At 37.6% G+C, this 16,480-nt stretch overlaps 2 protein-coding genes and 1 pseudogene across 2 annotated transcripts; all 3 read left to right on the top strand.

The window, feature by feature from the left end:
• The first annotated feature begins 2,951 nt into the window (after window positions 1-2,951).
• Window positions 2,952-7,036, top strand: LOC129378274 (secretory phospholipase A2 receptor-like; annotated as a pseudogene).
• An 888-nt stretch (window positions 7,037-7,924) lies between these two features.
• On the top strand, window positions 7,925-10,838 carry LOC129378311 (C-type mannose receptor 2-like). The gene is made up of 5 exons (XM_055058619.1): window positions 7,925-8,010; window positions 8,126-8,166; window positions 8,245-8,640; window positions 8,898-9,257; window positions 10,147-10,838. The coding sequence occupies exons 2-5, from the start codon at window positions 8,133-8,135 to the stop codon at window positions 10,491-10,493; spliced, it is 1,137 nt and encodes a 378-aa protein (XP_054914594.1). The 5' UTR covers window positions 7,925-8,010; window positions 8,126-8,132; the 3' UTR covers window positions 10,494-10,838.
• Window positions 10,839-13,593: 2,755 nt separating this feature from the next.
• LOC129378318 (C-type mannose receptor 2-like) lies at window positions 13,594-15,430 on the top strand. Its single transcript, XM_055058626.1, has 5 exons — window positions 13,594-13,754; window positions 13,848-13,907; window positions 14,071-14,484; window positions 14,587-14,943; window positions 15,188-15,430. Exons 2-5 carry the CDS (start codon window positions 13,874-13,876, stop codon window positions 15,349-15,351), a joined length of 969 nt encoding a protein of 322 aa, XP_054914601.1. The 5' UTR covers window positions 13,594-13,754; window positions 13,848-13,873; the 3' UTR covers window positions 15,352-15,430.
• Window positions 15,431-16,480: the final 1,050 nt, after the last annotated feature.

Raw genomic sequence — 16,480 nt, forward strand, 5'->3', positions numbered from 1 at the left:
TGTCCAGCAACAAAGCAATCAGAATTATCGTCTAAGTGCCAAGGATTAGCCTGACAGATATTTTCAAAAGTGGAACATTATGGCTTTCTATATAATGTTCCACTAAATAAGAGATAAGACAGATACATATTCATTTGACTTTACATCATAGACATGTGATTATAACTGAAATTTGGAGATATTGATTTCAAATATTATCTATGGATATTAATTTTTTATTAATTCGGATGAAGTGATCCTGCACAAAGAGATCACTTCATCTGGGAGGACATCTTGACCTACTGCAGAAATCACCACCATGACCTGGTCACCATCACCAACATGGATGATCAGAGATGGATCCGGGAGAAAGTCAAGAACGCGTCGACTGATTATGTCTGGATGGGTCTGCGCTACACCTGCACTCTGAATTTCTGGTTCTGAGTCAGTGACGAGGTGGTCAGCTATAAGAACTGGGCCAAAGGTGAACCGATGGACGACTGTGACATGTCTGGAGCCATGGAGACGGGAGGAGATCACCAGTGGTTTAAAATGAATGTTAATGAGGAATTTAATTTCATCTGTTCAATATTCTAAAGCTCACCTTACTGTTCATTCATTTGAGCAGAAGATACTTCTTCACTTTGTTCTTCAGAGTTGTACCCCACCAAATCTCACTACCATCTCACACCCAGATCACCGAGAATCACTTTTTTGCCTTTAGACAAATTCACTCCACCTCATTTTTTACATAGACTTTGCTCTTAGGTTTTAAATCAAGTTTTAAGCAATCATAGATAAGCTGACTCGATTCTTTAACAACACAGAGGTGGTTCTCATTTCCCATCCTCTTACAGATTAACTTGTGGTATACCTAGGTACTTGTAACTGTCCTCTATGTCTGCTATTGTTCCTTGTGTAGGAGTGAGACTCCTTCTGTGCGGATCACCTTCCCCCTCTTTGTGATCAGCCGACCACACTTGCTGTAGATGTCTGTGCTGTAGATCCTGGTGGTGTGGATCAGTGAGTCGATGTCTCGCTCACTCTTTGCATATATATATATATATATATATATATATATATATATATATATATATATATATATATATATATATATATATATATATATATATATATATATATATATGCAATTTCTTTTTAGAAATATTTACTTTATTTATTTTCAAAGGAAATGTTTAGCGTTGTTTTCTCTATTGAAATTCCATTCCTGACCAACAGGGGGCCCTCCACAATTTTGATTCATTTTTCATAGAAATTAAATAGGGGCTTTCATGTTTAATTTTATTTATAATATTATTTTTATTATTATTGACATAATTATTGAAATAAATTATTATTTAAAATAATTAAAATAATATTTTATTTTTACTCCACAAACGAGTTGCTTGCAGGTATTTTTGAGGTTTCACTTTAATTTCCTACTTTGAAAAGTGCCCTAAAACGCGTCTGGCAAGCTGCTCTTCCCCAGAACCTGCTGCACAAATTGAGCCCTCATGCAAATTAACAGCACACCTGCATGGTGTCTTGTTTTCATAAGGAAATATTCAAAAGCCGCTCTTGAGCCATCAAAAGCGACTGAGCATTATGCAGAGTATCTCTTCTGTAGAACAAGAGGACAGTCGACCGTTGCAGCAAGCAGGGGCAAAAAACGTAAGTTTTATCTCTGGAGGAAGGAAATATGATAAACATCAGCAACAGGATGTGTATTTATAGTTGTGAAGTTTTCTTTTTTTCTATTTACAAAGAGAAACATTTAAAATGGATTTAACATGATTCCTTATTATAGTTGAGAATGTGTAATTTGTATGTAAATGTTGCAGTTTCCTGTAATAAGAACATACATTAAAAAAATTAAGCATGTGTAAAACTCTGATTATAAAAGAACCTGATGGACGGATTTGTTGCAAGTGGACAAACTATCTAAATATTTGAATTTGTCCAAGTGAGACAAACATTTGAAACACAACACAATCTATAAATCCATCTGCCAGAGCAAATATGATTCTGGTTTCTGGGTGTGGCTTTCGATCTTTCACACCTGGGACTCTGTGACAAGTATTAATCCTGAGATTGAAAGACGGATAACTGTGACGTGTCTGTGACTATCTGCATTTCTGAAGAAATAAGTGAAGAAGTTAGGGATACGTAAAACCCTGTAGTTTATTTACTACCTGTACACAACTTTTCTAAATACATGAATTTGTCCAAAAGAGACCAACCTTCCCGATCCCTGAACCAAAGCAGTCGAAACTCATCGGACAGAGGAGCCATGCGGTGGCTTTTGCTTCTGTTTGTTTTGGGTGAGTAACCACATAACTGCAACAGCTTTTAATTAGAGGTTAGTTTACATTGATAAAATACTTCACAAAGCAATTATAAACATTTTGATTCCAGTGAAGTCAAAACTAATCTATACCGTCTTATTAGCTGAATTTGTGTTTTCGTTCAATTTCAGCTCAGTGTTGCTTCATTGACTGTCAGCTCTATGAGTTTCACTACATTAATGAGAATAAAACCTGGACTGAAGCTCAGCAGTACTGCAGAGAGAAACACACTGACCTGGTCACAGTGACTAACATGAAGGACATGAAGAGACTCATCAACATATCAGCTGGATATCAGAGGGAAGCTTGGATTGGTCTGTATGATCAAACACACGGTACCAGAACATGAATGAAAGTGAGACAAACTGGAACCCTTCAACAAGCGAACCAAACGACACTGGAGGGGTTGAAAACTGTGCATTTGTGTGGAAAACCCTCAAGTGGGCAGATTTGACCTGTAACGACCCCTACATGTTTCTGTGCTATCATGGTAAGAAAACATTTACTTTGGCGTTCATTTATTGTTACTAGTGAAAGTAGAATGACCTAAGCTAAAACTGTGGTAGGAAAGGAAATCTAATTAACGCTGAATCATTTGTTTATATTTACCAACATTTTCACTCTCCTATGTCGAAATGTCTGGTTTGCCCTGTTTTTTTTTTCTTTTCACTGTATAGAAACAAATGAATTGAAGACATTTCACCTGATTCGAGAACAGAAGTCCTGGCTGGAAGCTTAGAGTTACTGCAGACAGAAACACACAGACCTGGTCAGTGGAACTAAGCAGCTTCAGGACCAGCAACTCAAAAATGTCTGCAGCTCTGTAGGAGAAAATCAGTACATCTTTATTGGTCTGTTCAGAGACACCTGGAGGTGGTCAGATGGAAACAGTTTCTCCTTCAGACACTGGAATCTACAGTTTAACAAACAGATATTCAACAGTGAGCAATGCGCCATGACTGTGTTTGATGATGGAGGCAGATGGAGGAATGAGAACTGCAACAAAAAAAAAAACCCTTCATCTGTTATGATGGTGAGTTTTGCTTTCCAGAGGTCGCGCGGCTAGACTTTTTTGTTCTCCGTCTCCTTGACCGACAGTACAAACTTACCCATCAAATTACAATCATGTTAACATTACGCTGTTTAGCCACATTTTTATGCGGTTTAGACAATATTCTCAGAGTCAAACTGAAACCAGATCCCGTCATCGTAGTGACAAAAATTATCGTGGCACCAATAACTTATAACAAATGAAATGAAAGACTTCACTTAAATTACGGTCACTTCACCCGCTGCGGTCTGAACGTTCACAAATTCCTGCTGGCCCCCATTTTCAGAGAAATCTACAGTCAATGACATGATTTTCAGAAATGATTTTCTTATTGATTGATTTTAGTTGCGTCTGGAAGGAACTCTTTGCGTAAAGTCTATGACGTCTGCGCATGTGCACCAGTCAAGGGTGTGAATTATAGCACGAAAATGACTGAAGGGCTTCAAATATTCCAGTCGTTTAAAAACAGAAAAACAACCCGTCAAATATTGAAAATACTTGGTGAACGTGACCTCTGTATTAACCTGACTATTTTTCATGTTGCTCAAATATGAGGCTTAATGTAATGTCTTGAAGTGACTTCTCATTGAACATCAAAAAGTTTGTAAAAATTCAAAGCATTATTTTTTTTTTCCTTTTCATGATTTGCCTTAACATTCGCGTCAACTTGGAAATTTGCTGACCCTGCTTGTGTATGTACACATATTAAAGCAGTCGTCTCATGTTTGTGTCACGAAACAGATAAAGTGATCCTGATCAGGGAAAATATGAACTGGTCAAAAGCCTTAAACCACTGCAGAACTCACCACCACGACCTGGTCACCATCAGCAACATGGATGATCAGAGATGGATCCAGGAGACAGTCAAGGAGGCGTCGACTGATTACGTCTGGCTGGGTCTGCGCTTTAACTGTACTCTGAAGTTCTGGTTCTGGGTCTGTCCCGGGACGACGGCCTTGAACATCTCAGATGGAGCGACGGACGACTGTAACATATCTGGCTGTATGGACGTCAGAGGACAACATAGATGGTTTAATAAAAATGCTACAGAGGAGGTGAATTTTATCTGCGCTAAGGTTTAAGTCTCAGTCAGCGCTTTTACAGGGGTTTTTATCCACAGGCTTAATGTTTTCTTTTTTCTATTTGTTTTCTAAATGACTGATAGCAAGGTGTAATTGCAGCTCCAAGTTCTGGAAATAACCGTCCTTTTTTATATTATATTGACCCAAATGATCACAGAGTTTGGTGTAAACTTTGCACTTTGAGTGTAAAACATACACTAAACGATTCACTGTGTAGGTTCACTGTGAAAATCATGACCTTGTTTGGTGACTGTTAGCAAAAACACGTGCATATGCATTTTCCATTTTCTCTGAAGCACGGTTTTCTCTGATCTCTGATCCCAGTCCTGCTTTTATCAGAGCAGGATCAGTTTCAAAAAGACTTTCAAAAAAAAGGATTAATGTCAGAAAACGGTAGGAGATGAGGCAAACTGTTCACTCTGGCTAACCAAGATCATGCTGGTAGTCATTTGTTGTCATTTTTATTTATTATTTCTTCAGTTGTTTTATACAGAGCTTGTGCTTTAATGGACTTCCTTTCAATTTTGGTGGATTGCTTACGTTCCCTTATGCTCATGTAAATGTGAGCATCAAGAGGTTGAGAGTTGCTTTTGAAACACAATCAAAGCAAAATGCTATGTTTCTAAAAGCTGTTTCGGTTGTTGACTGCGTGTTTTATGGCTGCATTTTTGTGTCTTTGTGTTTTTCACCATGTCATGGAGAACCACCATTTAGTTTTGTGCTTCATTCATCTCATTTAAATCAAGGGTGAAAACCCGCCTGTTCACAGTTATGATATCAGTTGGGTCGTTGTTTAATTTTGTTGTGCATGTGTTGTTTTGGATTTTCTTCTAATCAACTGAAGCACTGTGAACGGCATCGTTGCTAAACTTGTTCTATCGCACTGAAGTTACTTGTTAGTTTTTTTTGTCCTATTTCAAGTCCACTGAAAATTTTGCCATAGAAAATGGAATATTTTGAGGTTTCGCAGCGCAAAACAAAACACGAGCAACCTGTGTTTGTTTTGATTTTGTCAGATCACACACAGTTGAAACTATATGTTTACATTCACTGCCTGAAGTTAAATCAGTTTGTTTTAGGACCAAAAATCCCCAGACAGTGAGAACAAAGATGTATTTGTGTCTTTGCATTTTGTGTATGTAAATATCTGGTCACATTCAGCCTTCTGGTCAAGAGCTGTAGAACATAAACTTATATTTTTTCTCCACTTTACTCGACACTCAGTGACTAAGTGGGGCAAAATACACATATTTCAGAACCAGTGATTGGCCTGCTGTCACTTGTCTGAGTGTTTTGGAAGAAGGGAGTCAAATGAAAGTTTTACAGGAAGAATCTGATCCAAGCGCTTGTGCTGCAAAAGGCAAATGAGTTCATCTGCAGATAACGACACAAATAGGAGCCTTGGATTCTCATGAACTAGAAGGAATACAGAAAGAGCTTATTAAGAGTTTCTGGAAAGTCTTCTGTGTTCATACAAATATTTCACTTTTGCTGGTTTTTAAAAAAATCTTTAACTGAATTATTGGCATTGCTGACTATAACGCAAAGACTGAAGTTACTTTCTGAGGTAGATGTCTGTCTGTCACAGAGTTGTTTTATTTTTGTAACTGGGGAACAGGCCTGAGTGACACGTATATTCAAATTGTCTCTTTACCATCAAAAGCCATCTGTTCTTTTCAGGCGTCAACATTTCTCCCGGACAGGTCTGGTACCGAATCGTTCATCTAAACAGATGTAATTCTCTTCTCTGCTCTCCATTTGATCATATTCCTGTTCTATTATTGAATGTATTGGCTTTTTAACTTGCAGTGGAATCAGTTTCTATGACCATTTAAATGTTTTTTTTTAGCCTGTTACCTTTATACTGTAAGAGAAAAATAAACATAATAAACATAAAGTCAACTCTGAAACCAGCTGGATGGCTGGTGAACTTTTTAAAGAGTTTAGGCTCAAGATAAAATAGTTGAATGGATGACAACTCAAAAACAGCAACTTTTACAGAACCTGGCCAGGAATGATATGATTTAATTGTCTAGAATATAATCTTTATTAATAAATTGCAGGTTCTTGTAGTCCTGCAATTGATTTTACTTTTACAGAATGTGTCTAAATAATCTGCTTTTTCCCCAACAGACATGGCTCTTTGAAATCAAAACTAAAACGCAAACTGTTCACCCTCGACCCAGCATATGAAGTTGATTTATTTCCTTCCCATTCTGTTGGGTGAGTGGTTCTGACTAAACATTCCAGACACGCTTTACAATTTCCATCGAATTCTCACAGCTAATTCAAAGTCTTCAGATTACAAAATCACTCACTTAATGTCTTTTCTGTTCTTCACAGCTCAGTGCTGGTTCATTGACTGTCAGTTCTATGAGTTTCACAACATTAACGAAGAAAAGAACTGGACTGAAGCTCAGCAGTACTGCAGAGAGAAACACACTGACCTGGTCACAGTGACTAACATGAAGGACATCAAGAGACTCATCAGCAAATCACCAGGATCAGTGACAGAAGCTTGGATTGGTCTGTATGATCAAACACATGGTAACAGGAAACGGCACTGGACTGGAGTTTGATGTGAATGAAGCAGAGTGGGACAGCATCGAGCCAAATGATCATGACACTGAAAACTGTGGGTTTATTTTAGAAAGTCAAAAGTGGGGCGACGTCTCTTGCAATAGAAAGAAGTACTTTCTCTGCTATAACGGTAAGATTGTTTTTGTCATTAATTTGCCATATGTTTTGCTACTGTGGTATCTGTGGGTTTCAAAGCCCAGTTAGAACCCAAATGAAATGTTTGCCTGCAGCCAGAGGGGGCGATACCAGATCTTTTTTAAAACTGGTCACTAAGGATACCAGTCAAACTCTTACTAATGATGTGGGTAATGACACCTTGCTTAACATAATCAACATTAACTACAACTAGAGTGTAAGTTTATTAAAACAGAGCCAAATTCTGTCATTTTCTCTGATCTGACCTGTGGCATCGTGACCAGCACCAGACTGTCATTCCACCATTGGCTCGGGTCCAGAAAACAAATTGAGCCACTTTGTTTATTGGTCAACATTTCTGAAGAAACCTGATCCGATCCTGAGAGGCGCCATTCATCTCACTTTGGATGGAACAGCTGCTCTGTTTTTATTTATTTATTTATTTTCAATTTTGCTCAATTAATTACTTCTCCAAAATGCTGAGAAACAAGAGTCCAGACTGGAAAGCAGAGTTGGAGGTGGAGCAAGATTTCTGCGGGACACAGCAGGCCATTTGTTTCTGATGTAAACTGGAAAAGAAAGAAAACAAAAGCACATTTCCAGAATATGTAATGAAACCTAACCTGACATCGCAGTTGTTTTGGATTCCATGATGCAAATAATCAGCACAGGGTTGTTTTTCCGTTTTTTTGGGGGGAAAGTTTGAATATTCAAATTTAGTCGATGTGCTAAAACAAGAGATCAGTGTCAGGCACTGAGCATTTCCCTGAGGACGTTCTACAACCAAACATCAAGCTGTTGGATCATTTTCACTCTTTGTGAACAGATTAAATTAAATGTAAGTTTGTCTTTTATGACAGTGTATTACTATTATTGGGATGGGATTTCTAGAAATTAAATGCATTGTTTGATGTGGACTTTTCCTCTATTTTGATTTCCTCTACACAAACTAGAGCAAACATGCAGTGGTGTGTGTTTTTTCTGACCGTGATGGGTAAGTTGCTCTGAATAAATATTGTACAATATCGGTGCAAAGTGATTTAAATCTGTTTTGTTTTTGTTTTGTTTTTAGCTCAGAATTATCTGACTGCATGTCAGCTCTATGAGTTTCACTACATTAATGAGAATAAAACCTGGACTGAAGCTCAGCAGTACTGCAGAGAGAAACACACTGACCTGGTCACAGTGACTAACATGAAGGACATGAAGAGACTCATCAACATCTCAGATGGAGATATAAAGGAAGCTTGGATTGGTCTGTATGATCAAACACATGGTACCAGAACATGGTACTGGTCTCTGCCCGGAGTGGAGTTCAATCAAAGTGAGACAAACTGGAACCCAGGAGAACCAAATAATTATGGATCTGAAGGCGAAAACTGTGGGATTATATGGAAAGAGGCCAATCCTTCTTTCAAGTGGGGAGATTTATCCTGTAATGAGAAGAAAAATTTTATCTGCTATGATGGTGAGAAAAACAGTTTTTATATAGATTTGTGTCTTTTAAGACTTTGAAGTAATAAAAAAATAAACATGAGGTTTTTCAGAAAAACAATATCAATTTATTTTGCACATTATTCTTAATGTAACTATATTATTACATTCACTTTGAAAAAAAATATTTCTATAAATGGTGTAATAATTTTCTCTTCTACAATAGTGAGAAAATAGTCTGGACCCCCTCTTTAATGTTATAATGCTTTCTGCTCTGACTTTGTTTCACAGAAAATAATTCATCACAGAAATATCACCTGATTTATGAATCAATGAACTGGACAGAAGCTCAGAGTTACTGCAGAGAGAAACACACAGACCTGATCAGTGGATTGAAGCAGCTAAAGGATGGAGAAGTGAACAAGGGGTTAAAGTTCACGGCTGTAAATTCAATGTACATCTTCACTGGTCTGTTCAGTGACACCTGGAGGTGGTCAGATGGAAGTAATTTCTCCTTCAGACACTGGAATCTACAGTTTAATAATCAGAGAAAAAACAGTGGTCAATGTGCAATGACTGTGTTTGATAATGGAGGCAGATGGAGGAATGAGAACTGCACTGAAAGAAAACCCTTCATCTGTAATGATGACGGTGAGTTGTTTTCTATTTGCATGTGTATCACTGGTCAAACAATTGGAAGCAAGTTCACAGTTCTGTAGCCCTCTCTGGTTTCATAAGCAACATACATCCAAATACTGAATTAGATTTAGTTTTCCTGCATCATAATTATGACTCTTAAAATTGTTTTATTAAAAAACAAATCCTTCTTTTCTATTGTTAATTATTATTATTTTTTTTTACTGCAAAGGTTTGGTTCCATTTACATTTGAAAACTAAATTTGGCATTTTTTGTGTATCGATTAAAATAAAGTCTGATCCATTGTTGGTTTTGAAATGTTTCTCTGAGAAACACATGTTTCAGAAACTTTCTTAAAGGGCCAGTGTTACGTAAGATCTACTTTACACCATTTTATAACGTTATCCCCTCATCACATGAAGTGTTTCCTTGATTCTTTCATGCATGTTTTAGATGTTCTTTAATCTCCCATGACAACCGTTGGGTGCTCCCCACAACTCCTCCACTCAGTTTCTTCAGGCTTTCCAGCAGTAATTAGCAAACACCTGGTGGAACTGCTGGGTTCATTGTAGGAGTAACATCAGTGAAGATTAAAAAAATGCTGTAGGATTAATACAGGAGACATTTTGAGATCACTTTGTGAAGGTGTTTTTTTTTTTTTAAAGAAACACAGACACATTTTTAAGGCATTAAATTACTGAGTAAAATTTCTAAATCATGATTTTTACATATATGACATTTTCATCACAACTGAATTTAACATTGTTACTTGATTATGTTACAAAATGGCACTTTGTACCTAAAAAACACATAAGATGGATCCACTGGGGGATAAACCATTAGTCCAAAATAACGGCCCGAATAAAGCTAAAGATACAATTTTTGTCTTCTTTATTTCAACAGACAGTTCATTGATCCTGATCAAAGTTAATAAAACCTGGGAAGGCGCCTTGACCTACTGCAGAGATCACCACCATGACCTGGTCACCATCACCGACTCTGATGAGCAGAGACTGGTCCAGCAGAAAGCCCAGTTTGCTTCGACTCCTTTTGTCTGGATGGGTCTGCGCTACGCCTGTACTCTGGATTTGTGGTTCTGGGTCAGTGACGAGGTGGTCAGCTACAAGAACTGGGCCAAAGATGAACCGATGGACGACTGTGACATGTCTGGAGCCATGGAGACGGGAGGAGGATATAAGTGGAGTAAGAAAAATGACCTTGAGGAATTTAATTTCATTTGTTTTAAGTGATGTGTTTTATAACACTTACTCTCAAACAGGCTGTATATGAACGCTGATATATGCAGAAAGGGGAACGGTTAAATATTGTAGGTTACATTGTTTGGATCTTGTTCGGCTTCACATCATGAGCCATGTACATTATGTTTATTCAAAGCAATATGTCCATCCTAACCCTAAATGTATGGAAGAATGATAAAAAACATACAACTTGTTTTAAATGTCGTCTGATAATATCCATGTATATATTCTTAAACTATCCACAATGCTCACTTGTTATTGATCCATATTTTAAACTATCATGTTAAATACTGTTTGTATCAAAGCAAAAAGACAATAAATAATCACCAAAAACTGTACTGAGTTATTTATTCATTAGGTTTAAGATGTGGTTTTGTGGATCACTGCCACACCGGAAAACAACATGTTAATAAATGTTGTTTATTAACAGCAGAGAGTCGTAGAAGTTGATAAGAGGACGTTTCATTTTTTTTTAGTTCATATGTTTCTGTAAAATTCTCCTGACTTCTGAAATTGGGGAGAGTGAACATTTTGCCCTTCACCCCCTGCCCACAATTTAGATTGAACATACGTTATTATTGTTGCCTAAATTAGGTTACCAACAAAACAACAAATTTTAAACGTGGAGGGGGATGAGACATCTTAGGATTACAGTGTTTGTTATATTTATATTTCAATTCCCAGTAGAGATAAATATAATGACGGTGACTGGAAGAATATTTGCATTTTGCAAAGTGTCTGCTACTGCAGTATGGACAAGAGAAATGTTTTCTTGCTGTTTTGTCGAGGATATTGATATGGATGGCACTGATCGAATTTTCAGTAAAACATTCTGCTCGGTGCCAGGATCAATACATCGTGTGAACTGCTCTCTACTGCTTTTGAACGTTCAGACTCAGATTCTTCAAGTACAACAATGAATTCCAGCGTTGCAGTTCTGGCAAATTAACAAGACAAAATTAGAACTCATAGGACAGAGAATCTGGGGCGATAAATTCAACATTTATTGGTTGCACAATATCTGTCTTCTCCCATTTATATTTATATTTATTTATCTCCCATTTAAAGTCCATAAAAATTAATTTTCCAAACTATACAATTATATTGTGGGTTTTTCTTAAAGTTTTCCGTTCAAATTCTGCAGCTAAAAACTATATATATATATATATATATATATATATATATATATATATATATATATATATATATATATATATATATATATATAATTTTTTAAATTCCCTTCTCACCCACCGCGGGTGGTTCTTATCCTCTGAGCTCGGGTCCTCTACCAGAGGCCTGGGAGCTTGAGGGTTCTGCGCAGAGCTCCATAAAAATGTGCAGTCCTTGGCACAGCCAAGGACTGCACATTTCTGGACTGAGATGTCTGATGTTGTTCCTGGGATCTGTTGTAGCCACTGCTCCAGTTTGGGGGTTACTGCCCCGAGGGCCCCGATGACCACAGGCACCACTGTGGTCTTCACCTTCCAGGCCCTCTCCAGTTCTTCCCTGAGGCCCTGGTATTTCTCCAGTTTCTCGTGCTCCTTTTTCCTGATGTTGCAATCACTTGGTATTGCTACATCAACCACAACGGCTTTCCTCTGTTGTTTATCCACTACGACAATATCTGGTTGGTTAGCCATTACCATTTTGTCTGTCTGGATCTGGAAGTCCCACAGGATCTTAGCTCTGGTGTTCTCCACCACCTTTGGGGGTGTTTCCCACTTTGATCTCGGGGTTTCCAGTCCATATTCTGCACAGATGTTTCTGTACACTATGCCTGCCACTTGGTTATGTCGCTCCATGTACGCTTTCCCTGCCAGTATCTTGCACCCTGCTGTGATGAGCTGGACTGTCTCAGGGGCCTCCTTGCACAACCTACACCTTGGGTCTTGTCTGGTGTGGTAGATCTGGGCCTCTATTGCTCTGGTGTTTAGGGCCTGTTCCTGGGCGGCCAGGATGAGGGCCTCTGTGCTGTCCTTGAGTCCAGCTTTTTCCAGCCATTGGTAGGATTTACTGATATCAGCCACTTGGGTTATTTGCTGGTGGTACATCCCATGTAGGGGCTTGTCCTCCCATGATGGTATCTCTGACACCTCAACCTCCGTTCCCTGTTGTCTGAGACATTCACTGAGCACATTGTCTGTTGAGGCTTTGTGCCTGATGTATTTATGGATCTTAGTTGTTTCGTCCTGGACAGTGGTTCTCACACTCACTAGTCCTCTGCCTCCTTCCTTGCGGCTCGTGTACAGTCTCAGGGTGCTGGATTTTGGATGGAACCCTCCATGCATGGTTAGTAGCTTTCTAGTCTTAATATCTGTGGCTTTTATCTCCTCCTTTGGCCAGCTAATTATTCCAGCAGGGTATCTGATTACTGGCAGGGCAGTAATCAAGGGTATACTGGCTTCAAGGGTATATATATATGCACGTCTGATAAGAGAAGGAAGCTACACGTCCATCTCTGTAAACTCTGATTTGCATTTTGTTTGACTTGTTAAACATCAACCTGACATGAGGAATTTTCAACAGGAAATGAAACACAGTGGGCTCATATTATGAGTCCAGTTTTAACGAGCCGCAGTCTTGCTCAAGGTCAACACCTACAACTGACTCTTCAGACAAGATGTGAAGACAGACAGATGGGAGGAGGGAGGCGAAGAAGATGCAGCAGCATCGGATGATGTGGTTGAAAACGACGGAGAAGAAATACGATTCAACGGCCACGATGGAAGATGAAACATTTAGGGCTCGGCAGGGCAGAAGAACGCTGAACGTTATTTTTATGTCCCCCATCATATTTTGAGCTTAAACACAATGAAAGCACTGAAGTCTGAAAACGATCAATGATGAAATAATCAGAATTTATTAGAGATAAACCAAATAACATACTTTGAACTGAGCCAGCCTGAGTTGGACCAGATGATGATGAAGAAATGAACATTTTTTATACTGAACAATAAGTATAAAAGACAAAATATTCAGATCTTGCTGAGGCCCATCAGGATCTATTATTCTGATCTAACTTGTAAAAGTATGAAAACAAAAATAAACTTTTGGAAAACATGAACTAGGAAATAACCTGAGCAATACCAACCTATGGCGTTGCATTTGTTTTGTTTTCCAGGATGTAAACATTAACATATCAGGTTCTTCTTTAAAGGTTTGAATATTCAAATAGAGTCTAGGTGCTAAAACAAGATTCAACATCAGGCACTGAGCATTTTGACTCCATATAAAAGGAGAAAACCAGATGTAAGTTTCTCTTTAATAACAATGTTAGTAGATATTTTATTAGTAAGGGATTTCTGAAAGTTACATATTTGATGTCAGATTTTTTTTCTTTAGTGTTCATCTAAACACACAGAGTAAATATGCAGCGGATACTGTTTCTTCTTACTGTAATGGGTAAGCGCATACATAAATAATACTGATATATTATCTAAAATTACTGCAGTTTAAAGTGGGCTCATAAAATAATTGGATGGTAACAAGAAACGTTTTATTCTGTTTCACGTATAGCTGACTTGCACTGTGATTTAAAACAAGTTTGTTTTTGTTTTGTTTTTAGCTCAGAATTTTCTGACAGACTGTCAGCTCTATGAGTTTCACTACATTAATGAGAGTAAGAACTGGACTGAAGCTCAGCAGTACTGCAGAGAGAAACACACTGACCTGGTCACAGTGACTAACATGAAGGACATGAAGAGACTCATCAACATGTCAGATGGAGATATAAAGGAAGCTTGGATTGGTCTGTATGATCAAACAAATGGTACCAGAACATGGTACTGGTCTCTGCCTGGAGTGGAGTTCAATGAAAGTGAGACAAACTGGGCAACATATGAATCAAATGTACCAAAAGAACCAAATAATGTCGGACCTGAAGGCCAAAAGTGTGGGATTATATGGAAAGATGGCCCTCTTTCTTTCAAGTGGGGAGATTTATTCTGTAATGAGAAGAATAATTTTATCTGCTATGATGGTGAGGCAATACTCATTTGTTTTAATCTAGATCCTCACATTAATGTTTATTTCAAGACTTGCATGTGAAAGTGCTTTGAATTCTGACTTTTTTATTTCACAGAAAATAATTCATCACAGAAATATCACCTGTTCTCTGAATCAATGAACTGGACAGAAGCTCAGAGTTACTGCAGAGAGAAACACACAGACCTGATCAGTGGATTGAAGCAGCTAAAGGATGGAGAAGAGATCAATGGGTTAAATGTAATGACTGCAAATTCAGATTACATCTTCATTGGTCTGTTCAGAGACACCTGGAGGTGGTCAGATGGGAGCAATTTCTCCTTCAGACACTGGAATCTACAGTTTAATAATCAGAAACTCAACAGTGGTCAATGTGCCATGACTGTGTTTGATGATGGAGGCAGATGGAGGAATGAGAACTGCACTGAAAGAAAACCCTTCATCTGTTATGATGGTGAGATTTTAACTGGAAAATGTCTTAAATATAAACAAGATTCTTTTATACGTTGCAGATGTCTGAGACTTAATGATTTTGTGAATAAGGAGAATCTTTTATTTTTTCCAATCAGAAAGATTGGAAAAAATTACAGCATTTCTTTTACTATCATTTGGCAAATAGATTACCTCTATATTAGCATACATTTGCTGACACTGACTTTTGTGACTCCAAATTTATTGATGTGCTTAAATGTCTCTAGATCAGGGGTGCTCAAGTCCAGTCCTCGAGAGCCACCATCCTGCAACTATCAGATGCATCCCTGCTCCAACACACCTGAATCAAATGAATTTCTGTGGTTTAAGAAAAATGATAATGAGAAGTTTAACTTCATCTCTTCTGAACATCCAGCAGGATAATAAGTGATGTACTGTACTCCACTTGTTCTCACATTCTTGTATATAAAAGCTGATAAATGTAGAAAAGGAGTTGATTTCACATTGTAAGTGATGTTGTTTGCATTTTGTTCTGTTTTACATCTTATGCATATGTATCATAAAATTGTGTTTCTTTTTAAAGCATGTGTAACTTGTTTCAAATTTAATCTCTCGCTCATGTTTAATTGATCACTTTATTAAACTATTACATTACTGCATGTATCAAACCAAAAAAAGATTTAAAAAAAAAACAATAAAGTATTACCAAAATATCTATCTTCAATAGATTTAAGATATATTTTAAATCCAAGCAGCAGCTTTAAGTTATTACTGCACAGATGTGGTTATTCCAAGGCTAAAAGCAATAATATAATATATTAAATGCTGCTTTTGAGAAATAAAACTAATGTCAGGGTTAAAATATTTAATGTATGATTATCTAAATCCTCAGTGGTGATAGAGATAGTAATGGTGGTTTAATTAAGATAATTTTTCTAGTATGCAACAAATCTGCTGATGCAGCATAAACAGTGGTTGTTTTATCACTTTTGTTGAGGATATTAACATGGATGAAACTGACAAAAGATTCAGTAAATTTCCAGGAAAATATTCAGCTTTGTTCCATTTTCAGTACATTTTTGCACACAACTCTGTACAGCTCATAAAACGACCTCCACTGAAGTCACAAATATTAAAACTCAGATCTCCAAAGCAAAACAAAGACTTTCAGTTTGAAATGTTGTCAATTTACAACGGTAACAATTGAATCATGGAGCAGAAAATCTTGGGCAATAAATTCAATGGTGAAATAATTTATGTTTTTTCCAAATTTTATTGAAACACAAAAAAGGACAGTCATAGTTTGAGATCTTTAAAGAAGAAACTGTCAAGTTCTGTGTTTTTCTGTGTTTTTATTCTGAGTTTCTGTGTCCTGAGTCTCCTCGTTGTCCTGTCTTCCCCTTGATTGTTCCCAGGTGTGTCTTGTTCTCCTGATTACCCTCAGTGTATTTAGTCCCTCCTGTGTCCTTTGTTCCTCCTCGGGTCCTTGTCAGATTGTCAGATTGTCGTTAGTCGTCGCTGGTTTGTTTTGTGCCGCCCTTAAGACCAGTTGCTACCGG

Source organism: Poeciliopsis prolifica, unplaced genomic scaffold, assembly GCF_027474105.1.
Source record: "Poeciliopsis prolifica strain line A6 unplaced genomic scaffold, Auburn_PproV2 SCAFFOLD051, whole genome shotgun sequence".
In the NCBI taxonomy this organism is placed as follows: domain Eukaryota; kingdom Metazoa; phylum Chordata; class Actinopteri; order Cyprinodontiformes; family Poeciliidae; genus Poeciliopsis; species Poeciliopsis prolifica.